The 25,621-nt window shown below is 44.0% G+C and overlaps 1 protein-coding gene across 15 annotated transcripts in view; it reads left to right on the top strand.

Moving 5' to 3' along the window:
* scrib (scribble planar cell polarity protein) overlaps nt 1-25,621 on the top strand; it is a 90,450-nt gene that overhangs the window by 15,977 nt on the left and 48,852 nt on the right. For all 15 annotated transcript variants that reach the window (XM_072688070.1, XM_072688074.1, XM_072688084.1 and 12 more), the window contains exons 2-4: nt 22,478-22,595; nt 23,670-23,748; nt 25,483-25,572. In XM_072688070.1, the coding sequence (XP_072544171.1) occupies nt 22,478-22,595; nt 23,670-23,748; nt 25,483-25,572 (287 nt within the window). The remainder of the gene's footprint in view (nt 1-22,477; nt 22,596-23,669; nt 23,749-25,482; nt 25,573-25,621) is intronic.

The following is a 25,621-nucleotide window of genomic DNA, read 5'->3' as shown; positions in this document are numbered from 1 at the left end:
TTCTTAATATTCAGTCACGAGAAGTGTGTGTGTGTGTGTGTGTGTGTGTGGTCAGTTTGCGTGTAGTCAGTTTGCAAAGCTCCTAAATTTGTTGTGAAGAGACGGGACCATGGATAGAAATTTTAAGTCTGGGCTGGCTGGGTCTACGTTGGCAGGAGTGGAGCAACAGGGTTCTATACAGTATTGAAACACATGAGATATATATATATATATATATATATATATATATATATTATATTAATTAGTATAGTAATGTTAATAAAATGGCTATATGTTTGGTGGTTCCTGGTTCCTGCTAGCACTTGTAGATTGTTGCTTCAGGGTCACTAGGGGAATTTGTTTTTGCTAAGATATTGATATGGTGTTTCTAGGTGCTTACTGTGGTTTTCCAGATGGTGAGTGGTTGCTAGGGTGTCGCTAAGTGGTTGCTGAGGGACACGGTGTGTTTGGTTGGGTGTTACTAGTGTGTTCGTGTCATCATGACGGAAGAATGGTGCACAAATATTATGCACCAATTAATTTATAAAAGATATGGAGCTATGTGGATACACAGTGTGCTGCAGTTGCACAGTGCATTGCAACACCGCAGTGCGCTGCAGTTATACAGTGCATTGCAACACCGCAGTGCGCTGCAGCCGCACGGTGCGCTGCAGTTATACAGTGCATTGCAACACCGCAGTGCGCTGCAGCTGCACGGTGCACTGCAGTTATACAGTGCATTGCAACAGCGCAGTGCGCTGCAGCTGCACGGTGTGCTGCAGTTATACAGTGCATTGCAACACAGCAGTGCGCTGCAGTTGCACAGTGCATTGCAACACAGCAGTGCGCTGCAGTTGCACAGTGCGCTGCAGTTGCACAGTGCATTGCAACACAGCAGTGCGCTGCAGCTGCACGGTGTGCTGCAGTTGCACAGTGCATTGCAACACAGCAGTGCGCTGCAGCTGCACGGTGTGCTGCAGTTGCACAGTGCATTGCAACACAGCAGTGCGCTGCAGCGGCATGGTGTGCTGCATTTATACAGTGCATTGCAACACCGCAGTGCGCTGCAGTTGCACGGTGTGCTACAGTTATACAGTACATTGCAACACTGCAGTGCGCTGCAGCTGCACAATGTGCTGCAACTGGGCTGCAGTTATAGTGTGCTGTAGTTATACGGTGTACTGCAATGCCACCGTGCATTCTCCCTACAACTCACACACTTGTCCTCCCCTGTGACTCATATGACGCACACTGACACAAGCTGTACAATTGCAAATCTCCCCGCAGATTCATGTTTCCATGGTCACGAGATGCAAGTCAGGCCCACGCGGAGAACACACTGCTGTGGCTAACTAGACCATCAGCTCCTCAAACTCCACTGTTAGGCTGGGGAAAAGTTTTTGATTGGACAAACTGAAGTCAGATTATAGTGTCTCGCCTGAATCACTACGATCTCTCCTTCTCAAAATGATAACATTGCTCCGGGTCCATTTGGAAACCACGATTCTAGAGGCACATGTTCAGTGGTCATTTATCTTCTTGAGGAAGCTGTGGAGAATTAGTGTAACCGTGAATCTGGGGTTTGATTGATTCTTGAAGGAAGAAAGCACGGCTGCAGAGGCCTTGACATACAGCCGTGCAGGAAACCGATTAGCAATGCTCTTTCATATGTCTTTTGATGCTGTAGGAGACTGTGCGGTTTGACTGGCCACTCCCGACTGGTGGGTTTAAAGGCTGCTGACCCGATCATTCCATAATCCCCTCTGAACGCCACAGTTCTGAAATGGCACATAAATAAATGAGGAGTGTCTGTTAAGGTCACTCAGCTCTGAGACTGGGGAGAGTAAACAGGTTGTGGTGGAAGTTGTTGATACTTTTGTAATTAAAACTGTTCCAGGTTTGGCAGAGCCGGCAGGTTATTGCGCAATCAGAAAGAGCTTTTGGGTAAAATGATAAATATCGGCTCTGGTTATTGGCCTGACACATAATTGGCCAACCTTTTCTGACATTGCTGGCTTTGATTTAAGCAAATGCACTCTTGGTGTTCTCCGGATTCCAAAACGGCCTTTGTATGTTGCCTTGCCTTGCCTCAGTTTAACGCTAGTGTCATGAGGTCGCGACCTGTCATGGTGCGGCCTGCCGCTTGTCCTGTTATGTTTGAGCAAGTTTTCTTGGATGGTTCAGCCTCTTTTACCTGTGGATTAGTCAATAACTGGGTGAAGATTAATGTCATACACTGTTTTGATCATCATGAATTTTGTCATTCTGCTTATTTAAAGCCACAAATAGCTGTAGTACATGTGCTTAACCAGGCAATGCAGTGCCAGCATTACACTTGAGAGGAGGAGCGTTCTGTGTGTGGGGCTGAGGGCACTGTGTGTAGTGATAAATATCGTATTTCAGAATGATATATGGATAGAAGTATCGGGACAGCTGTTTACTACACTGACTAACTGCCTTTACTGTACTGAAAAGGCTCTCTACTAGATGAGGGTTTGATTGCATTCATTGTCAATAGCTTTCATGTTTTGGTTTTTCGTAGCATGTAAGCATTAGCCTACTGCACTTTGGTTTTGAAGCCACTGGTCAGTGGTCAGACATTAGTGAGGTAGAGATGGACCAGTCAACTTTCAGCACAATTGGTCAATTGCTGTTACTGATTGAGGATGGGACTGGATTCCACATTTTCAATTTCAGTGTACAGTGTTTTTCATCGTACAGGGCTTCTGTAACGGTGTGTGTATTTTCTATCAAGATAAAATGTACTGCAACTATATTTAGAGCGCTGTCAAACTCCAAACTCTAGCTGCGACAACCTGTGAATACCTGTGCAGAATTGAACTGTGTAGCTTAAAGTGTTGCTTGTGGTGTCTGCTGTGGACTGATAAACACAGAGAATATTTTCTCAGTCTAGCCCAGTACAGTGAATATGTTAGTGGTTAGCTGACGGCTAGCAGCGTGATTGGGATACGGACCAGCGATCCACTGATCACAGTGATGGCGCCTTAGTCCGCTGGACCACCCAGAGCCCCTGTAATATTATAATGGCATGGGCAAAAATGTCATAAAAAGGGAAAGTGGCTGAAATGCAGTCAAAGCGCAGATCTTGATAAGTTGATGAAGTTACTTTCACACTGGAGACTCTTCTGTTACCTTCTGAGATGCTCCTCCCTGTGTCCAGGCTGTGACTTATGTATGTTAATGGTGCCTAGAGGACCTAAGTGGGAGCTCTGCTAGAACACAGTGGTAAAAACAAAGGATCGGAACTGGCTCGGGTTGAAGATTAGTTTGTGAAAGTCAATCTCTGGTTGATTGATTCATTGAGACATAGAGACATGGGTAAAAATGCAATACCCGCTCTGTTGAAAAATGCCTGCACCACCCCCTAGTCCCAATGCACTGGATCAGACTGGGACATGAACCAGAGCACGATGAACCCTATATTTTGTCGGGCTCTCTCAGACGCACAATGTCGAGGGTTTTCAGTCCAAATGTTTTCTGGGCTCGTCTGCTCAAGACTGGGCAGTGCGGTTGTTGTCTGGTTAAAGATTACTATGTAAAGTTCCCATTTGTGTCAAAGCGAAAATGAGCAGAACCGTCCAATCAAAATCCAATGTGACATAAGAAATGAAAGGAGTTCATTAACTTGGTCATCGTGATCCTCTGATACTGTGTTATATGATATTGTGGTGTGTGTATTTAAAGGTGTCTGTGTATAGCTTGTTTGTCTTTGCCCCTGTAAGGACGTCTTCAGTCTGTGCCCAGCAAGGGCCACAATGTCTCTTGTTTACCAACGCAGTTGTGTGTGCTGGAGCTTGGGCAGCGCTGCCTTTTGTTGACGTGTGTGTTTGTCTTGTTGATTCCTCTGTGCCGGGAGCGGCATGGCGGGCAGGAAGTGAGAATAATAGAGTGAGCTGAGGAATGTGATGTTTTTGTTTTGGAGCGCCTCTCTCTGCCCTGTGCCTCGCACCATCACGCTGCAGCACGGTCTGCAGCACGGTCCACAGCAGACGTCTGCACAAATGCATGCCTCTCTCTTCTCTTCAGACAGAGAGACAGACAGCCAGACAACCAGGTTTGATGATACACAGTGACGCTCAGCTACCTGCACAGAAATCCACATGTACTCAGGGCCCACATTGAGAACCAGGGGGCCAACACGCACAACCAGGGGGCAAATTTAGTCTACCAAGTGCCTGGGCAATTTTGGCAGTGTTGATGGCCATAGTGTTGAAGTCTGACCCCAGATTGACCTGTCCAGAGGCAGCTTGACTATTTCTGGAGGTTTGATCATTCTTATGAAGCTTTTGTTTTTAGCAGTATTTTTAAGCATTTACATAAGGACTGTGCTAAATAACATGTCAGAATAGTGATTGATGGGTTGTCAAAAAAAAGTATATAAGTAAATATTCAGATTGACATGAGTTAATGCTCTAAAAATGGTTTCATATAAAACCCTTCATAACCGCCCTACACAACATAAGCAAGAACTGGTTCCTTCTACTCTGAGGAACAGCTCATCATGCTTTACACTACCTCCAGTGTAGTACTCGGAGCAGGTGGGTCACTGTTCTCCCTGCACATGGTGATCAAGGTAGGCTCCTAAAGCTCCAACAGAATCTGCAAGACTGCATGAGAGAAGTCCAAGAAGTCCTTCCTGTTTCACTGTGAGTAGAGGAAAGCGGATGTACTTCGTGTGAGCAAGATCTGTTTTTTTTTTTTTTTGGGAGGGGGGGGTATAACGGGCTGCGTCACATGTCATGTCACTGCTTGACTTGAAGAGCCTTTGGGCAAGTCAAGACTTCAGCTTCTTACTTTCATTACTACATACAGTGGCATGCGAAAGTTTGGGCTAAAACCTCCTGTGGATAGTTAAGCGTGTAGAGGGTGGCATGACTTCTAACAGACAGAGTTAAAAATGAAAAATTGAATCCAGATTACTTCATTTCTGCATTCAAAATAAAAAGGGTCAGAAGAAAAAAAGTCCCCACGGCTTCTACTTCTGTGAGATCCTTGGGCTTTCTTCTCTTTTGAGGCCTTTCTACATATTTGGGTCTGTGAACAGTGAAGGCCATGGAAAAGCCTTTTTGAGCTTCTCGAGTTAGTCCATTATGAGTTGTTCATGGTTATTAGCATTGTTGCTGTTATCTTATAGCCTTTTCTTTTTTTTCTGGACATCAGTTACTTGAAATTGCAGACTACTAGGCAGCTGCTTAGAGGAGCCTACGGCTGCTGGTTGGTGGGACAACAAGCGAGAAATGTATAAAGCTTTGAAACTTCACCACCTGTCCTACTCTAATGAGGCTCGTAAACAAGCCATTGCCCAGAGGAGCTAATTAAGGTCTGACGCCTTAGTTAAAGTTATCTGAAAGCTTAATTCTCCTAGGATTTTTTTTTTTCCTTTGCTCAAAAATCAGACCGTAATCTTGCTTACAATGCTGAAATGGATGTTTTATCGTTAATTTATGGGCATCAGCTAATCTTCTGTCTAGCTCTTTGCAGTAACCGACATTAAACAGGAGCGCTCAAACCTGCATGCCTACTGTAGCTACGTATAAATAGTTGTACGTTGGTAGTTGGCCTTCAGATGATCAATTAATAATAAGTTTGCATTCTAAAAGTTTAAGCTGTTGGTGTGTCTCTGGATTCTCTAGAGCTGGTAAGCCTGTACCCCTGATTACCTGTTGACTAGTTCATGTGACTTCATGTGACTAGTATCTGGATGGTATCATGATGAGATTTTTTTTTGGTCACATGCATTTACACTTGGTAGTCAAATGTGTCTCCTATTTAGTCAGACTAGAATTTGCTTGCTGTGTGGGACGGAATATGCAAAATAGCTTGTTGCGCAGCAATTATTACTAGTGTTTTTGTTCTGGTTGTTGAATGCGTCTGGAAGAGAATGATGCATTTACACTGCTATAACGTGTCTCAAATGCATCTCAGACCCCATTCCCTGACTAGTTTTGTCTAGCATTTGTGGTCAGTATAATAATAATAATAATAATAATAATAATACCAGCCAAGACTGTGGCCTGTAGTTGGTTCCTTGTAGCGAGCTCAGCTAAATTGTGCGGATGGTGGACGGTGGGGTCTCCCAGTTATTATGTATTTTCCGGCGGTTGATGTAAGCGCTGCTTTGCTGTCTGGGACACGTTGAGACGCTTCGACCTTCATACTACAAAACAAATGTGGTCTAATGCGTCTCCGACCACCTCTGAATGTGTTGAGTGATCAGATTAGTGTGTCCCGTTCACACCTGTAGAGATCACCCAGGACCCCTGCAGGATGTTAATGGCAGGTGTGAACAGGTCCCCCTCCTGAAGTGGTTTGAGTGATTTAGATTTGTATCCGTTTGAAATGCGTCCTGAGTGCGTTTACACTTGCATTTATTTAAGAGGCTTGGCCTTGTCTAGATATAGGCTAATCCTGATACTGAAGACGTATGAAGTGACCAGGTGTAAATGGGGTCTTTTTTTTTTCTTCCTTGTAGTAAAATCACCATCTTTGTTTTCTCTTTGTTTTCTAAATGCATCCATGTGCAGATTGGGTGGTATTTGGGTGAAAGGTCCAGAACATGTTCACAAAACGTTGTATGCGTGTTGTTTTCACTGGCAGGCGAGGGGGTTGTGACTTGAGGAAACGCAGGCATGAGTGGAATCTCCAGGAGTCTGCCCTGGCCTCTCCACTTTTAATTCCAGAGGCCACACACATGTACACGCGCTCTCAAGCGCTTACCCAAGCCAGTATTTCGGTTATGTTTGACGTGCTTGTAATTTTTGCGTGCTGCGAGGTCACGGCCCTTATTGTCGAAGCAGCTCCAGCATTTTGTACTTGACTGCACAGGTTCGAGGTTCCTCATGTATGCAGACCAGTGCGTGTGTTTATACCCTTCTGGTAAGGGTAGATAAAGCCCTGATGAAGTCGTGCCTCCCCAAAGATGCCTCAGCTGTGCTAATCAAACTTGACTTCAGTGTCTTACGAAACCAAATGTGTCCTATTTGTTCTTAGCATGTGTAATTAAGCGGATCTTTATACTCTCAGGCCTTATCCCTGATTAAGTTTGCTTGTCGCTCTGGGATACAGTCGCTCTGAAAAGGCTCTGTGTAGTAGAGAGGCGGTCTTGGTCACAAGACAGTTCCTTCTCGTGGTTGCTTGTGTGTGTGTTTAGCTTTAGCTATAGTGAGTGTACGTTGTTGCCTGGGCACATCTGATTGGCATAGTGAAGAGGGGATTTTTATTATAATAGTATCAGTGTTTAACATGGAGAGGGACCAGTCAGTGTTTTTGGGGCCGATGCCAACAGCTGTTCAGCTAGATTGGTCGATTGCTTATGCTGATCTAGTGCAGGACAGGATGCTACATTAACCTTTCCAGGCGAACGTGGTAATGCATCATCGTGCAGGGCTTCTGTAAACATCTAAAACTCTGTCGAACACCAAGCACTTACTGAGAGAGCCAGTGAATTCCCGTGCGGAAATACACTGTGAAGCTCAAAATGGAAACCCAACCCAAAAGGGCTGTTTTGCTATAATCCGTAAGTCACAACAATGATCTGATTGGCTAGAGAAATATAGGCCAGTTGGATGTTTTGGCTGGAAACCTCTTGATTTTTTTAAAATCCTAATAATTTAGAACAATCGGTCAGGTATTAACTTTTAGATGTTTATTTTATTCATGCAAATTTAATGTAATCCTTTCATGTCATGAAAATGTCATATTTTTTAAAACCGTATATTAAATGTTTGTTAAATGTTTCAATAGAAATTCTCCATAATGATCTAGAATCAGGTCTTTTTGCATTGACTTCCAGAAAGTTGCCATTTCCATATACAATTGCCATTCTGGAGATGCAAGCTTTTAAGTTTGTTGAGCATATCCTCACGTCTCGAGCACTGCCTACATGTTTCTTTATTAATTAATAAAGAAGTGCTTTACTGCATCATCTCTACCATAAAGTCTACCACTAAATCTTTTGTAACTAACCCATTCACCCCAACAGAGGGATCACTGTGGCGTGAAATTCACCAGTACAGCAGCTCAGATTCCTCCTGTTCATGTGTTGCATTGAACTTTGCTCTCAACAGCTTGGTTGAAGCAGGTTCTTACAGTGTGCAGCTGTGCTGAACAGCCTCCCGGGCATTGTAACCACCTCTAATGTTTAAATCTCACCTCAGGAATTTCTGCAGGATTTGTGGAATTTTGTCATGCCGCACCTTCTCCTGAAGTTTGGACCCAGTAGTCCCAGTAGTTTACGTGACGTACAGGTTTACAGAATAGCAGGGCTTGCTTTGCCTCTTGTCCAAGTCACTCTGCATGAGCTGTTGACCCTCTGCTAACCTTGTGCTTATCTGATGGTCACAGCACGAGAGGCTCAAGGGTAACTCGCTTTTGTCCTTGTTCCTGACAGTTGTCGCTGTCAACGCTGGAGCCTTTGGTTTGAATGTGTGTATTTAGTGTTTTTGTGAGAGCTGGTGAAATGTAGGATGGGCAGGAGCGCATTAGCATTGTTTGGCTCAGCCACTGCCTGTTTTAATTGTTCATATGAGTGTTGTGCTCCTGGCCTAATTTCTTTTGAGTGACGCACAAGGTAGATTTTGCGTGTGTAAGCGTGCGATCATTTGATCTGCTGTGACCCCCGCATGACCTAGCCGCTGTTGTTTCATTGCTCTTCTGCAAGAAAACACTGCTATTTAATCCAGCTTTAACAGCAGTGTTGAACAGATGTCCATGCTCCTGGACTCCCTGAAACAAACTGGGATTTTACTAAAGCCGACCCTGAATTGTCTGCAAAATTACATTCAGCGGCCGCTCTTAGTCTCACAGGTCCTAATAGTCCTGTTTTCAAGCTGCTTGTGGATTAATGTGAAGGAAGATGGTCCAAGCTCAGCATGCCTGGGCCTGGGCCTTACTTTACATACGTTTTCCATTTGACGGGTGTGGCTACCAGCCGTGTGCACCAGGACACAACTGAAGCTGCCAGCGTATCCGGAAACAGCTTGGAGTCTAGAGCTTTTGAGACTAGAACCGGTCAGCCATAACACAACAGGTGAAGGTGGCTTCGGGCTTCTGTCGATAGGTGGGAAGCATTAGGCAGCAAGTGAACGGTCAGCTCCTGAAGGTGATTAGGTGTTAAAAGCAGGACAAACGGGCAAACATAAGAATCTGAGCCACTTTGACCAGAGACAAGTTGTGATGTTTAGACAACTAGATCAGAGCATCTCCAGAACATCAGACAGGCCTCGTGGAGTTTTTCTGGTTTGCAGTGGTCAGTACATACCAAAGGCGGTTAAAGAAAGGAACCACCTGTGAACCAGTGACAGGGTCAAGGGCAGTGCAATCTGTGCAGGCTCCTCCACACATCTCGCAGGATTAGTGCCAAATACCACAGGACACCTTCAGGAGTCTTGTGGAGTCCATGCCTTATGGATGATTGGTGTATATGTAATAGGGCTGTGCATTGGCGAGAACTTGGCACTGCTGTTTTTCTTTTCCATAAAACACACAGAATCAGGATGGAAGTCTGGGATACATCAAGGCCAGGAACCTCCAGCTTTGGTTGGTGACAGTTTTGGAACCGTGCATCCGCACTAGAAAAGGCCAGCCATGTGATTCTTAGACAGGCCTACACACAAACATGCACAATGCCTCTTTGTTCTTATCTGCTTGCTGAGTGAAGAATGAGAACAGACTTGCATGCTCTCTCTCTCTCTCTCTCTCTCTCTCACACACACACACACACACACACACACACACAGCCTGTTGCTTTCATCCTTCTGATTACAGTATATGGAGATCAGACTCTTAATGTTGGCTGCTATGTGCTGAATTGTACACAAACCAGAGTTGCATAATGAGGTTTGCCTGAAGACCAAATTCACTGCAAATGCATTGCATCTTGTCCAGTAAGAGTCACATCAGCCTCTGAGGGACCTCTGGAACTCACTCGTCCACTGTCTCTGTACTTCTTTTTTTTTTTTTTTTTTTTTTCAAGCAGAGCACAGTAGTGACATTCCCACATTTCAAGAGGGCGGCTATAGAGTGGTGCACTTTGACTGGTCTCCTTTACAGTGTGCACCCAGTTAGTGGAAGCGTGAGTGAGCTTCCAAAATATTCAAAAGGTGTACCGACAGGACTGGTATGTGATGTGAGACCTTTTCCAGGAGACAAAACCCCTGGCATTGCGCCCAACAACCAGAACCTCAAAATAGCCTGGCGCAAAATGGAACTTGACCATCCTGGAGAGGGGAAAAAGTGGAGTCATACCTTCATGATAGGAAGGGAGGAAGAGGAAGGCTGATGAGAGACCAGGACAACTATTGTTTTCAGATATATCAAAGAGTTATCAAAGGTGCTCCATAGAGACACTGCAGATAGACATCAGATAGACTCGGTCATTCTACATCGTGACTCACATGCAAACTTCTAAATCCGCTGCCTTTGAGGCCCGTACTGTATGCTTGCTCATAGCCCTTTTCAACAAGCTAGCCCACTTCTCTGGTGTCCTATTCGAATGTCAAGCCCCACATCTCCCGTTCTCACCCGGTCTAAACAGTCTGTTCAATCAGCCATAGACGTCTCCAGCTAATTGCCGAATACGCTGGAATCAAGAATGCTCCTTACGCTTCCAGAATGGGAACGAAGAAGGACTTCAGCATCATTCTCCTATTGCTGAACTTAAGCTGAACCACCCAGCCGCCACCCAAAAGTGAATCAAATGAAGCTAATGCTAGCACAGCACATCAAGCTAAGCTAAAGCTAGAGATTTTAGGAGTGACAAGCAGAGCCAAACCACTGGAGGGTGTGTAAACAGGTGGCATGAGCTCGAAGCAAAGCCAACACATAGGCAATAGGTTGCTGTGTCCTCTACACCAGACGCAAAGGTAACGCTAGTACTAACAGACCAGCAGAGACCAGCAGAACCAGTGTCTGGAGCTAGTGGCAGCTGGTCAGAGGTAGTAAGTGGACATGTACAGATAGGGCAGGCGATGTCAAATCGGAAGGGCTTGTTGATGATGGCCCTGATTTTTGATCTGGTCAACCCACAGAAACTGACTAGGTTGTCTTTTGGCAGTCCAGAGGAGCCAGACGTATGAGCGCAAGCTTTAACTAGGAGCACCTGGAATTCCAAATCGGATTAAGCTGTGCAATGAATGCTTTTTAAGAGTTTGAGGTTTATGCTGTTCTATCCAGCGTTGTCAGCACTGATGGGATTATGAGAGTTTTCTGGAATGTAGGCTCTCCGAATGACTCTGCAGCGACCTTGAGTCTCATTTGATTCTGGTTTGGAATGCAAATCGGTGAACGCCACTACAGCAATCCTCATTGTGCCCTAACGTGGGAGCGCTGTTGTGTAGGGTGAAGGCCGTGTTGCAGAGCTGGGATTACTTCCTTTTCTTGCTTCCTTTATTTGATGCTGGCGCACATATATAGCGGTTGGCGTAGAACCTTCGTTCCTGGGCAAATAAAGAGGCCTAAACTGGAGGCCTCAGTAAATGAGTGTGTGTGCGTGCATGCTTGTGTTAGCATGCCCCAATCGCTCGCTTTGGCTAATCAGTTGTTTGAGTTCCAAGCCACTCCTCTCGTACACGCTCCCACTGATATCATTGAGGCATGTAGCGAGTCAGCCTGACTAACTCCGTCACCAAATGCTGGATTACTCTATTTTTAAAAGCAGCTCTTTCGAAGGCCACTTAAAAGGAGTGTTGTGAACACACACTTAATCTCCTGGTCTAGATCGGCAGCCTTTAAATAGAGAGCCAGCCCTACCTTCACACGGTTTGGCTCAAAAGGAGCCCCGCGACAAGAGCCATGTCCTCGAGCGTGTTGTAGTAGTTACAGGAGTATCTGGTAAGGTTAGACAGGTGAGGTAATTGTTTGTTGAGAGGGATGTGGTGATTTACAGTGCCATTACAACAACTGTACAGTACACATCTAGAAATCTGCTGATTGATGCCTTCTACACACTACATGGCTTCCAGAGTAGTCCGATCGTAGCATCCTTCACACTCCACAACTTGTCGTCTTGTAATCAGGGAGCTTTTGGTGGTTGTGGTTTGCACATTGCTCGACCGATCAGCGACTCTGGGGTCGCGAATGGCAAGATCTTTTGCCAGGAGGTACCAGCGTTGAGAATATGGGTGAGGAAAAGGGATAAACTCCACCCTCATGACCCAGGTCTTGCGTTTTCAGTTGCTGCAATAAATTCCAGTCACAGCACTTTTCACACTGATCTAGAGTTGCTGACAAGTCCACGTTTACACATTTTACACATTTTACACATTTTATGTGCAAGTTTGATTTCTGGCTAATAAATTTACAAGCATGAATATAGTGGAGTGCTTTTTGAATAGGGCGCATCCGTATTGGTGCACCTAGTCAAAATGTTCCATTACTGCTTGTAGCTAAGCAATGATTTCAAATCAAATCAAATTTTATTTGTCACATACATAGTAATACACAGTATAACTTGCAGTGAAATGCTTTTTTGACAGTCCACATCAAAGCTATACAATAAAGATCTAAATTTAAACTTAACTAAACCTTAACTTAATGAAGTAAAGTGCAAAAGAAAAATAAAATAAAAATAGAATAAGTTAAAAAATAAAAATATGAAAATATAGAAATATAGAAATATAAGCAAAAAAAAAAAAAAAAAAAAAATATATATATATATATATATATATATATATATATATATATATATATATATATATATATGATTTTCAAAAGCTGTAAAGTGACTTTGTGTTTGTGCTGCACAGTAGAATAGTGCTCCACCGCTCAAATATCAGCGGTCATCATGAAGGTTGTGTTAAAGTTAAAAACTGGTGGTATTTCTAGAAATTCTACTAAGAGTTCAGAAAACCTTTTCATGGTGCTCCTCTAATTATTCTACTCTAAAACTGTCAATATTTTCAGTTCTTCATTGTGATCAGCAGAACAGCATCACAAAACAGTCAGTGTTCCTTTACAACTGATTTAAAGTGATTATCATCACAGCTTTACGAAAACCGCTCTTGTGGATCTCCTAATTTGCTTCTCTACACACACATCCTGTCTTGTTGGCAGCATCCCAAATGACTCTTCTTCTTTAGTAGTGCATGACGTCCCTCTTTGTCTGTTTGCAGATATAGTCTATTATGAAATTTCTTGGCCGATCTCTTCCCGTTTCCCCGTTTTTCACTTTCTCTCTTAATTGCGGTGTTTCCCATAGTTCATAACCTAAAAGATCAAAGGAGCGTGACTGCTTTTAAAGAGACAGCCGTGTTTACGTGAAGCGAGCTGCTCAGCGTGGTGCCGCCGTAAAAAGAACGTCCACTCCTGCCACTCAGTGGAATCAAGCATGACGTGGTCATTTGGGGCACATTTTCGTTTGACCCTACCCATGTGAAAACGTTTGTACTCTTTCCCCCGACTGCCTCTGTTGTTCTGCCTTCTCTGTGTCTTGAATCTAAACGTTTCCCTGACTTCTAATTATTTCCTTGCGTTTGTGTACACTTTTTTTAGCTAACACCATCTGCTTCCAAAGTAAATATTTGTCATTGGTGGATCCTAATTCTGAACCGCCTCGAGTATCAAGACACCAAAACACTTAACACAGCACTGATGCTGACTTTGGGCTCTCGTCTCTTTTTTACCTTAAAAGTACTGCAAGTTTCCAAAGGGAGAAAAGTGGCTTTTCCTGCTGGTAAACCAAATCAGGGCCTCATGAAGAGGTTTGGACTTTTACTCGGGTTTAAAGTTGAATGTCTTGCATTGAACAGAAAGCTGCTTTCTCAGGACTGTTTGAGTAAATCTTAAGCCGTATCCCATTTATTTGGGTAGAAAGATTGAAACACTTAAAGCAACGCTATGTAGCATTTGTACCTTAAAAAAATGCTTCAAAATCACTGTGATTCTTCACTGGCCTGTATTATTGCCTTCTGTCGTGTCACTCGGGGGTTGGGGCACTGCTAATTGACTGTTCTGTATCTCTTAGCTCGTCCAGAAAAATATTTATCTTTTAGGGGTGGCTAAAAATGCGAATTACACTTCATGACTGTAGGGGGAGCCCAGGAGTGAGAGAGTTTTCCATAGTGTTGCTTTAAGTAGTGGACTTTAAAAGGAGGTACATGTATGTCTTGGTGTACAGTATGATTTTTAAGGCAGTAGTTGGAACAGTCTTGAGTCTTCTTTGTCTAACTGTTAAAAGTTTGGATTAGTAGCGATGTAGAAACAGTTGGCTGTCCTTTATACCTTGCGCAATATTTTCATTTCCGTGTTCAGTAGGGTAGGGGTTGGCTGATGGTTTGGTTCATGCAATATTGTAGATTGTTTGGTACGAGTTCGATACAACAGGGGGCGCAAAAAAGCAACATACCCTTAAAATGCATAAGGCTAGATTAATTTCCATTTATTTATAGATGGTGGTGTAGTCAAGAAAGGTTGTAGTGCCGTATAGTCCATCCCCTGTGAGGTAGTCGGTACAGCCAGTAGTGTGTTAGGCAGTGAATTTACACCCACTCCATGGCTATTGCATTCTAGTTCACTGGAAACCTGCCATTTTCCCCCACAGCTGATTTGAAACAAGCAGGTGGGTCTTCTAGCTCTGATGTGCCATTTGCACTCGCCATAGTCAGATGCCAATCAGCTTGCGCTCAGCAAGCTTAGCATGCCCTGTTGTTGTGTTAATTTGCGTACAGCTCTAGGTTTGTCGTTGTACGAGTGCATACACCAAACCATCAAGTCCATGCTGTGATGTTTCGGGACGAATGCAACTCTTTATTATATGTGGTGATTGACCTTGTCGGATCTACATATTAGGCCGCAAGTGAACAGTCCGGACAAGCATAAGAATTTGACTGACTTTGACAAAAGCCCAATTGTGATTTGCTAGAGGGCTCGAGTCGGAACATCTCCAGAACATCAGGCAGGTCTGGTATGCAGTGGTCAGGACAACCGGTGAACCCCTGACCCCGTGTGGGTAGTGAAGTCTTGTCCCTCTGGTCTGATCCCACAAAAGAGCCACCATAGTAAATATGAGTGCTGACCGGGTCCGAGTCTGTGCCTCGACAGGTCGGAGCTGTTTTGGCAGCACGGGGCGGATCTACACATGGAACTTGTGCTCTGAAATCTGGAGGTAATTGCCTTGTGCCAGTTTCTTTTAGAAGACTTGTTTATTTACAGTACAGTAATGACCTACCTTGCCAGGGCATGTCTCGCGTTTCCATGAGTGTTTGTGTGCGCATCGCGTTAGTGACAGCGTTATGTATGGTGGAGAGGCGGTTTTAACTTCGTTTCAGCTTTTGGGTTTATATAAGAACCTTGTGCAGAAAGCTACTTCCTTGCTGCTAATTTAGTTAGACTGTGGCTTTAATGTAATCACAGTTGCTTTGTTTTTCTTTACGTTTAGAGCTGTGCATCCGTTAGCCTTTAAAAGCAGCCCGAAATAGTCCTCTTGAAATCTTAGCCACAGCACCACCACTTTGTACATGTCTTGCTGACTTCACTCCCATCTCTCTCTCTCTCTCTCTCTCTCTCTCTTTTCCTCTGTCCCCCTTTTTTTTCTACGTCCCCCCCCACTGCTTTCCCCTCCATTTTTTTCCTCCTGACCTCATTTCTCATCTTTTCCCCTTTTGTACCCTCTGTTTTTGTCATTGCTTTATCTTCTACTTCGCCCCACCACCCCCCACCCACCACCCCCCTACCCCCTTTCTCTTCTCTCAATGGACAATAGGGAAGTTCTCTCTCTGTTGCTCCTGCAGGTGGGAGGGCCCTAGTGGGTTCCTCTGTGATTGACGGTGGAGGCTTTGTCCTCCGTCCAAGAAAAAGGGGTCGAGAGTGGGGGGAAGTGGGGAGTCAGGAGAAAGTGAAAGGGTGGAGGGTTCATTCATATGAAGAACCCTCAGTGTAATCCCTGCTACTGCAAAGGGACGAGGGGAAGGCACTTCCTCCCACATTAACACACCCTTCAGTGTCAGGTTTCAGAAGGAGTGAGTTACATTTTGTAATACAATGAATCGATCATGTCCTTTTGTAGTGGCTTTTAAAAGAGGTTTGAGCGGTATTTAAACCAAGCGTTATCTAGAAGAATTTTTTTTTGTATTATTTCCTCTCAATTAAGCCTGTTAGACTGTTTAAAGGTTGATCTGGAGGTGCTGAGAATCTATATCGGAGTCTTGTGTATGACCGAAGAGGGGCCCCCCAACCTCCCGGGCATAGTTTTTGCCTTCTCAATTGTGTAGTGTCTCAGTTCCAGCTTTAGTTTGTTCCGTAACGACATCCAGTAATGAATCAAGCTGCCTCCACCTGGAATAGAGTGCTGAGTAATGCGATAGCCAGCAGGAGCATTCACAAGAGTAGAATGACTGAGCTGCATTTGAAAAGTGCCCTCTCTCAAGGCTATTGGCCAGGATACTCAAGCCCCTCCCCAAAATATTAACAAAAGCATTTGTTGTCTCTGCCCTTCCCCCCCATAGTGCTTTGCTCGCTCTCTCTCTTGCTCTCTCTCTCGCTCTCCCCACCTCCCTCTCAGCGCTGTGGAGGAATGTGAGAGAGCAGCAGGACTTGCCGAGTTGTGAATCGGACATTTGCAGTCCATTTACTGCAGCGCATCACCCGTTCGCAATTACCAGCGCGCGATCGATGAGGAAGCACATCTGCTTATAGTCCTGTATAGACCCGTGAATGTAATGGCTGCATGTCTGCTCCCTCATTAACTCTACAGTAGCCCTGTTCCTGCCCTTTAGATGCACTGATGTAAGAATTTCTTTTTGGGGTTTTATCCATATCAGGCTTTTTTTTTCTTTTTTTTTTTTTTTTAAATCCAGCCTGAAGTCAGCAAATAATTCTCCTCTATTCGGTTGCTTCCAGTTCTGCTCATTAGCTAGGTTGACCTATCACACATGGTGTCACCAAGCTGGCAGGGTGAAGGCTAGGTGGATGGCTGCCTCCGAGACACGTGAAGCTGCATCCTATTGTTTTGAACTGGGGATGAGATGAGTGCATTTGCATTGTCTGATTAAAAACCAGTTCTCCAAAATGGGAACTTTACAGGAGCTTTAAATGAAAGTCAGTGTTAAAAGGTTTTATTACAAGGCATTTTGGAGCATTTCTATTGGTCCATTCATCATAAAACGTTGGCAAAATGTAAAGACCAACTTCCGGATATGCATTATGTCCAAATGTGAAAAACTGGAGATACAAGGGTTTTGCATGACAGCAATGATAAGTTATCAGGATCCTGCTATTCACATATCAATTGTGTGTGTGTGTGTGTGTGTGTGTGTGTGTGTGTGTGTGTGTGTGTGTGTGTGTGTGTTTTTTTTCTCATGACCCCACCAGGTTGTCCTTTACTTGAGTACTTCTGTACTAAGCAATGCATGCTGGAAACATCCCACAAGACTTGCACAATTTGACCCTTAAAAGTGGCTCAGATTCTTACGCTTGTCAATTCTAGCTGCTTCCAACCCAACAACTTCAAAACATGACTTTTTACTTGCTGATCGGTGTATGTATGGAGATCCGATCAGTCACGTTTTATGGCAATGCGGGCCACAGACATCACCAGGAACGTGTGAGGAGATTGGAAACCATATTGATCTGCTCCTGCTATCAAACCAGTGTGACAGTACTTGGTTATTCATGAAGTACTAATATATAATGGTTCCGCTGAGATCGAGATAATGTGTGCCTGTTGAGGGAGAACATGGCTCTCTAATAGTCTGACTGGAGGGATGCCATGCAATAAGCAAAGTCACTTGACCAGGACACTGCAGCCTCTGTTAACTGGACGGGGGGGTGCGGGGACTTTCTAATTGAACTACTTTAGCCTCCTTCGTATGAAGCATCCATGCACACACACAGTTTTCGTTCCCCGCACTGGGCATCAAAACAAAAAAAAATTCCCTGTCTATTAGTCAGGACACCACTGTTTGTAGTCCTTGCTGACTCTGCACTCCAACCCAACCTTTCTGCACACTCCCTTGTTCCTTCCTCTCTTTCTTTTTTAATGTCTCGCTGTTGTCTCCTTGCCCTTTTACGTGAGGGAACGTGGTAAATAAATAAACATCTTAACCTTTCTGAGTAAGCTGATGGGCCTGCTGCTATAAAGGCACAACCTGTACGCCCTGCTGTTCTGAACTCAGCCACTGAGGGGACATGGACATGACCTTGAACAGCCCCACAGAGCAGCAAGCAAGTACTGCTTGCACAGAGAGGCCCTATGTGTGCATGTGTGTGTAAACAAGCACATGCACGCACACACCTTCACACTCTGCCAAAATAAGTTCCCCTAATGTCCCAGCTGGCAAATTTCTCCCACAGTTTAACGCAGATATAAAGGAGCCTATTAACACTCTGTTAAACCAGCACTCACACACTTTGCATTTGCCATTAGACACATAAACACGCCCTTTGTGGCGCTCTGCTAACCTTTCTGTAGCTTTTGGTGCTACACTGCGCTATTTGGACCCTGGTCTCATCGTGGGAACTTTTTATCAACCCGTTTTCTCAGGTTAGTTTAGTTTGAAGGCATTGAAAAAAGGGAAATGGGAATTTTAGTATGTGTATTACTTGCTGAGCATTTTATTATGAACATGTTAACGCTAGGTAGGCTCTTTCTTTGCCCTCAGACCAGAAAGGAACTATGCAGAACTGAAGCGCTTTTATGTTGACATGTCCCAGAGATGTTCCATTGGATTCAGATCTGGTAATTGAGAACCACTAAGGAACACTGAACTCCTCCTCATATTCATAAAGCCAGTTTGAGGAGAATAGGCTACAACAGCAGAACACCACATCAGATTTTACATTTTTCAGCCAAGAACAGAAAGCTGAGGCTGCAATGGGCACAGGCTCATCAAAACTGGACAGCTGAAGACTAGAAAAACATGCACTGGTTTGATGAATCTTGATTTCTGCTGAGGTTGACAGCATGAATCTATGGACTCAACCTGTCTTGTCAACAGGTCAAGCTTGTGAAGGTGCTGTAATGGTGTAATGGTTTTGGGCTCACTTTGGGCCATTTAACACCAATTAATCATTGCTTGAATGCCAGTTGGAGTGTTGTTGCTGGCCCTTCATGACCAGAATTACCCATCTTTTAATGACTACTTCCAGCAAAGTAGCAGTGTTTTCAGGGTTAGGCTTCTTGTACATTCTGATCTTATGCTTTCCTGCTCATCACAGTTATCAGAGTTGTGGTGGCCTTTCTGTCAGCTTTGACTTCATGTTGTTTGTTTCTTTACTACGCCGTATTGACTAAACTCTGTTGACTGTTGTACTGAAACGCCCAGCTCAGCAGTTCTGGAAGTTTTGCTCAAACCAGCCAGTCTGACACCAGCAGTCATGCCATGCCCAAATCACAGATATCACATGTGGTTGATGTAAACATTACCTGGAGCTGCTAGACTGCAGTATTACGGTCATTCAGAATGCAAGCTATAAGGCGAGACTCTGTACCCCCGTGTGTTTGAACTTGCGGTCTGTAATATCTTTTATTGAGATAATTCCGCAGGTGATGATCCTCGTATACCTTGTTGTCCAAGTACGCTGTGCCGTATGTTAATCTGGGATTTTCCTTTGTAATTCTATTGCAGGTCGGTGTATTAAAGTGCTCTAAATGTTTTGGGTGAACGTTCTTCCGTAGCGGAAAAGCAGTGATTACCGGCAGAATGAGCTCAGTCGAAGCCAGCGCCGGCTAAGCTGATTGAACCTGGCCGTTGTAGGTGGATAATTGGGTTAGGCCGATCGGAATGGATAGTTAATGACCTGGAGTCCTGCAGTAGTCATCCGATCTGCGTTTCTCTATGGATCTGAGGTACTGACTCAGGAAGGAGGAGGAGAATGGAGTTTGTGTGAGTTACGCGTACGAAGTGTGTAGAAAGCGCAGCCGATATGGCGGCACTCGGTCCCCAGCTTGTTTGGCTGGCTCTGGTGAATGGAACTCATTGTGTGTTGGTGTATAATCAGCCCTTCACTGAACAGCTTCCTCCCTTAATAGACCTCACAGTCCCTCCCGCTCGGAGTACAGGCCGTGTTCGTCCACTAGTGACCATGCTGAGCAAAGAGGTGCAAGACAGGACAACCAACCCAAACTACTGCAGGCAGACATGCTGCCGAAAGCTTCTCTGTATATGCACAATATTCGAGGATGGTTCCTTTAGGAGCTGCAGCTTGTGTTTAATATGTGGTGTTGTGGATGCATTTATGCGTGTGTCTCCCATCTGGGCAGGCCCTCGTTACCCAGGCTTCGTATTTCTTTGAGACATTCAATGCATGTCACCTGTCACTTCGTTAAAGACAACGCAAGCAGCTGCTGCCCGCTCGTCCAAAACTAAACAAGTCATTACTCGTTCATTAGGAGCCAATTACACAAGAATACTCAGAATTACAGGGGTGGTAAAAGGCCAACATACAGCATATCAAATATTGGGATAAAATGTCCCATAGCAAGTTACACCGTGACCAGATGCTTCTGATGGCCGCCAACAAGTTCTGGCTGAATTCTGGTTGGGTATTTGACTGCTCTCCTTGGCAGAATTGGTAGAGTGCCATGAAATTAGTTTATTTTCTGGCACGGATCAGACATTTTTGATGGACTTGAGGTCAGGGCTTAGGAATGGTCACTCTAAAAGCTTAAGGTTGACCTGCTTTATCCATTCCACAAACACCTTTACTGTGTGTTTGGGGTCATTACTGTTGGAGCACCCAGTTGTGTCCAGGGTTCAGCAGTCTAGCCTAATGGTTTGAGGTTATGCCAAATAATTCTGAGGTCATCAAGCTCCTGCAAATGTTACCACCTTCGTGTTTAACGGTTGGTGCAGTATAGTTAAGGTGTAATGTCTCACCTTGATTCATTTAAAAAAAAAATATATCTGGAATTGTTGTTTGGTGGAGTAAAAGTGGGGTGGGCTTTGATGAACATCTAGATGTGGAAAAGGTTGCTGTGAAGGTTTGATTGTATATTTTAGTTCTGGCAACTCGTCCTAGAAGTACTGGTTGGAGCTCCATTCCTCCAGAGAATGCAGTTCCACTGCCCTGCACTAGCTCACTAGCTGATGCTCTGCATTGTGCATCGTGACCTTAAGGCTCATGTGCAGCTCGTCCCAGTATATTAGCTTTAGCATGGCTGTTCTATGGAGATTATACCAGACCTTTTTTAAATGAACACCTAAAATTCACTAATAAAAACAAAACAGTTGTCGCAGCCCCCCTCTGTGTTTGGGACTCTTGCACTCCATCAGTTCTGTTTATCTCCTCCCATCTTTCTCTCTGAAAGAGCCGCATTCATCCTCGGACGTTCCCTCATGGTGACGCATCAATTGATTTTGGTGTTTTGACGTGGAGTACCAGGAGATGTGTATCACAGAATGCTTCTTAATAAATTCTGAAACACATACACATGCACACGATATCATACTAGGCTCTCTTGGTTGTGTACGGTTCAGTGCGGGTCCGTTGGCCAATGCGCTGACCATAGAGAGAGAGAGGGAGAGCGAGCGAGAGAGAGAGAGGGAGAGCGAGCTTTACAAGCTGCATCAGCTGGAATGTTCTGAATGCGGCCTTCCAACAAGCAGGCTCTTGATATATTTTGGCGCCCACACACACACACACACACATGCGCACAAATGCTCACACACATGCAGGCTTACATTCATTTACTGACGGCCGTCTTTTCTGCAGCTCTTCTGTTCTGTTGGGTGCTGGGGGCATTGTGATATCTTTGTTCTTTGATGCATATTGAGATTTTATTGGAATTTTCACCAGATTCCTCCAGAAGTCGATGATCGGACATGTTGGGATATTAATAATGCTATAAGGGTCCAAGATTGGAGTAAATGTATAACATATTTAATATATAATCTATAAATCCCCCCCTCTTTTATATCAAGCAAGTTGTAGCATTATGTGTATGACTTTAATTTGCCTTGCGTGACCTTGCACATCCTGCGCATCGCATTGTGATGACTATGCTAAACAGGATATTGTGCAGTCCTAACCTACAGTGCTGTGAGGTCATGGTAGCTCCAGTACTAATAGACCTACACTGCTGTGAAGTGACGGTAACATTTAAGTGGTCCTCAGTAAGAATGAATAAAAATAAATAAAAATCTTGTACATGTTGAACTTGTGTGTGTAGTGCTAATTGTGGATTATCTAATGAAGCTGAAGATTCTGTGGTGTGAAGACTAGGCTGGTGTGAGGGGCATCATTCAGACATGTTTAAGACGTTTGTTGTGTAGTAGCTGTGGCTCTGCCTCAGACTTTTATGTTGGAGCATAAACAGTCATATTAATGTGATTCAAATATATGGATTCCTGTCTGTGGTTTTATAGACGAGAGCAGCTGCTGTATAATTGTATTCGTCCTTCATTAACAGTGACGGCTGAATTCCGTGAATCCTATGCTTTCTTCATTTCCTGTGCCGTTTCTTCTGCGGTCATTCAGCTTTCTGTCTGTATGGCTGCTTCACTGTAACTCACTGTTGTGTTTTGTGTCCTGTTCTCTTTCCCAGCCTTTCTTCAGGCTGCTGAACCTGCGGAAGCTGGGCCTGAGTGACAATGAGATCCAGAGACTGCCCGCTGAAGTGGCCAACTTCATGCAGTTGGTGGAGCTGGACATTTCCAGAAATGGTACAAATAGACACACGTCCAAAAATACACCCTCTTATGCACACACCCTCACACCCATATGCACCCATATGCTCTTATTTCACTTGTACACAAACATATGCTTTACACACCCATTGTCTTAGACTCTAGGCTATTTAAGTGTTAGTGGTTTGAGAGAGCTGGAGCCTGTGTATACGTACATTCTTTTGTTTTTTATTACAAATTATATTCGTGTTTTTATTTATTTATTTATTTTATCTCTCTATCTTACTTATCACCAAGCTCGGCACAAGCTTTAAGATGCGATCTTAGACTTTTGCACCTCACTGTACGTTAGATTGCACATGTGCTCTTCTACAGTCCTGAACTTTATGAGCTGAATCCCAAACTCTAAATCAAGTCTTGCGCCTGTTTCTGTTTAATGCTGTTTTCATTCAACCTTTATTAGAACTTTTTGCTAATTTGAGGGTCACACTTATTTATCTTTGGGGTTTCCGCCTTCTGTCTTTGTTCCTCTAACCGGTTTGGAGCCTAGGGGCCTGTTTACACCTGGCATTAAATTGTGTTTTGTATCCGGATAGTATCTGGATCAACTTTGACAGGATTCTGTTTACACTTGTCATTAAAGTCCGTCACTAAACCGGTCCGGTCACTAAACCGGAGAATAAATAAGTAACTTGGTCAAAAAGCAGAAAAAGCAAAGATCCATACTAATTATTGCTCATTTTAACGATTTATTCCTTGAATCCGATCACAGAAAACTCATTCCACCTCCGCTTTTCCAGTGAAATCTGAATGTGAACCGATCACCAAAACTGCACGTTGATGCCAGATATAACCTGGTGATGAGGGTGTTCACGTTTTCAGGTTTCTGGATAGTCTTCCTCTATGAATCACGGTTATTTTGTAATGAATTGCAGTTTTAGTTTTGCTGAGTGTAATTAATGCCTTTTCTTCGTGGAGCACAAAATCCTACGGCCGGTAGCCATTAAAGAGAGCCTGAAAGTGTGCTCTCTTAGCCACGACGCCCCTTTGTGTAGATCTCGCTGACTTTGCATCCCATTTTTCTCTCTCTTTCTCTTTTCTCCCTCACAGACATTCCTGAAATCCCAGAGAGCATTAAGTTCTGTAAGGCGTTGGAGATCGCAGACTTCAGTGGAAACCCCCTCTCCAGGTTAGTGAGTTGGTAGAACCCCAGGTTCCGCCACGCTGTCGGGTCAGTCCAAATGTCAGCCATATGAGTAAGAAGTGGGGGGTTGGGGTGGCAGAAAAAATAAAGACATTTCAACTATTGCACTTTCTATAAGACTTCTGCTTCGATTTGACTACAGTTATTTAGCCATGCTTACGGATTTAACCGTTAGATACACTGTTTGTCCAAATGTTTGTGGACACTCCTTCTAATGAATGCGTTGTTATTTTTAAGTTACACCCATTGTTGAAACAGATGTGCAAATACACTCACCCACTTGTCTAGTCTCTGTAGAGAAGTGCTGACTGTAGAATAGTGCTCTCTGCAGCGGATTAGGCACATGGAGCACCTGTTGGCACCACGACTTATGCCAGGGGCACCATGCCTTATGCCCCAGTCATTGAGCTGTGGAGCAGTGGAACCGTGTTCTCTGGAAAGATGTGCACATAACCCTATCACAGACCCTATCACAGATCACAGGCAATTAATGTTGTGTTGTGTGAGTTATGTAACTGGAATAGTGAGATTTTGGAAGTTGTGTAGTGTCCACCTGGCATTAGATGATTAGTTCTGAATCCCAAACACCACTCCAACTCTTCTCAAACGATTTGGATGGCCTCAAACACTCCAGCACTCCAAAGTATACCCCCTACCCGACTTGGCATTAGATACGGCTCATGAGCTCATTTGTGTGTCTTTTAGAGTGTCCCATTCTGTTAGCAATTAAAAATTAAAAATCTGCAGAAGTTATACAAGCTATGTGCGCATTTGGAAACCTGGGTTAGAAATGCATTATATAAGCAAAAGTGTCGGGACACCTTCTCATTCATTGTTTCTTCTGAAACCAAGGATATTAAAGAGTTTATCCTGCTTTTTTGATGTGGCTTTCTCTTCTGTCCAAGGAAAGCTTTCTACTAGATTTTGGAAAATGGCTGTGAGGATGTTTGATTATAACCACCCCATTTCATCCTCAGTTTTCCAACTTATCCCAAAAGTGTTAAGTGGAGCACCATCAATTTAGAGAACACCGTTCTTCCACTACTCCACAGCTCAATGCTGGGGGGCTTTATACACCTCTAGCCCACACCTGGCATTAGACATGGTGCCAATAGGTTCACGTTCATTTGCTCCAGAGGGTCCTATTCTAGGTAAAAGGTAAAGGTAAACTTGCCTGTATTTGTCACTGTACACTGTACAGCGAAATGTGTCCTCCGCATTTAATCGAACCCACAACCCTGTTATTGATATCCCGGCGCTCTAACCGCTGAACCACCACTGCCTATTCTTTATTCTATTGGCAATACTTCTCTACAAAGCCTAAACAGCTGTATGTGTGGATTTGAGCGTCGGTGTCAGCAATGGGTGCAACTTAAAGCAGCTGAATGCATCCATTAGAATGGGTGTCCACAAACATTTAGACATAGGGTGTCTGTGTGTTTTAAGGTAGCTGAATTTACTAGTAAAAAGGGAGTGTCCACAAACTTTTCGGCACATGGTATATCAGTGTGTGATACTTGTCTTTTTATGTGTTCCAATCAGGTGCTGCACTTCCACTAAGAAACGAAGCAGTTCAAATGTATTAATGCCCATTTTTCTTTCTGTCTGTCTGTCTGTCTGTCTGTCTGTCTTTCTTTCTTTCTTTCTTTCTTTCTTTCTTTCTTTCTTTCTTTCTTTCTTTCTTTCTTTCTTTCTTTCTTTCTTTCTTTCTTTCTCCAGATTGCCTGACGGGTTTACACAGCTTAGAGCACTAGCCCACCTTGCACTCAATGATGTGTCACTACAGTCACTACCGAACGACATAGGAAAGTGAGTGTACATACACACCAAGAAAAGCTAGAGAACAGCTCTTTGAATT

This window comes from Salminus brasiliensis, chromosome 9 (genome assembly GCF_030463535.1).
Source record: "Salminus brasiliensis chromosome 9, fSalBra1.hap2, whole genome shotgun sequence".
NCBI lineage: Eukaryota > Metazoa > Chordata > Actinopteri > Characiformes > Bryconidae > Salminus > Salminus brasiliensis.
This window is presented reverse-complemented; position numbering and strand designations above follow the sequence as displayed.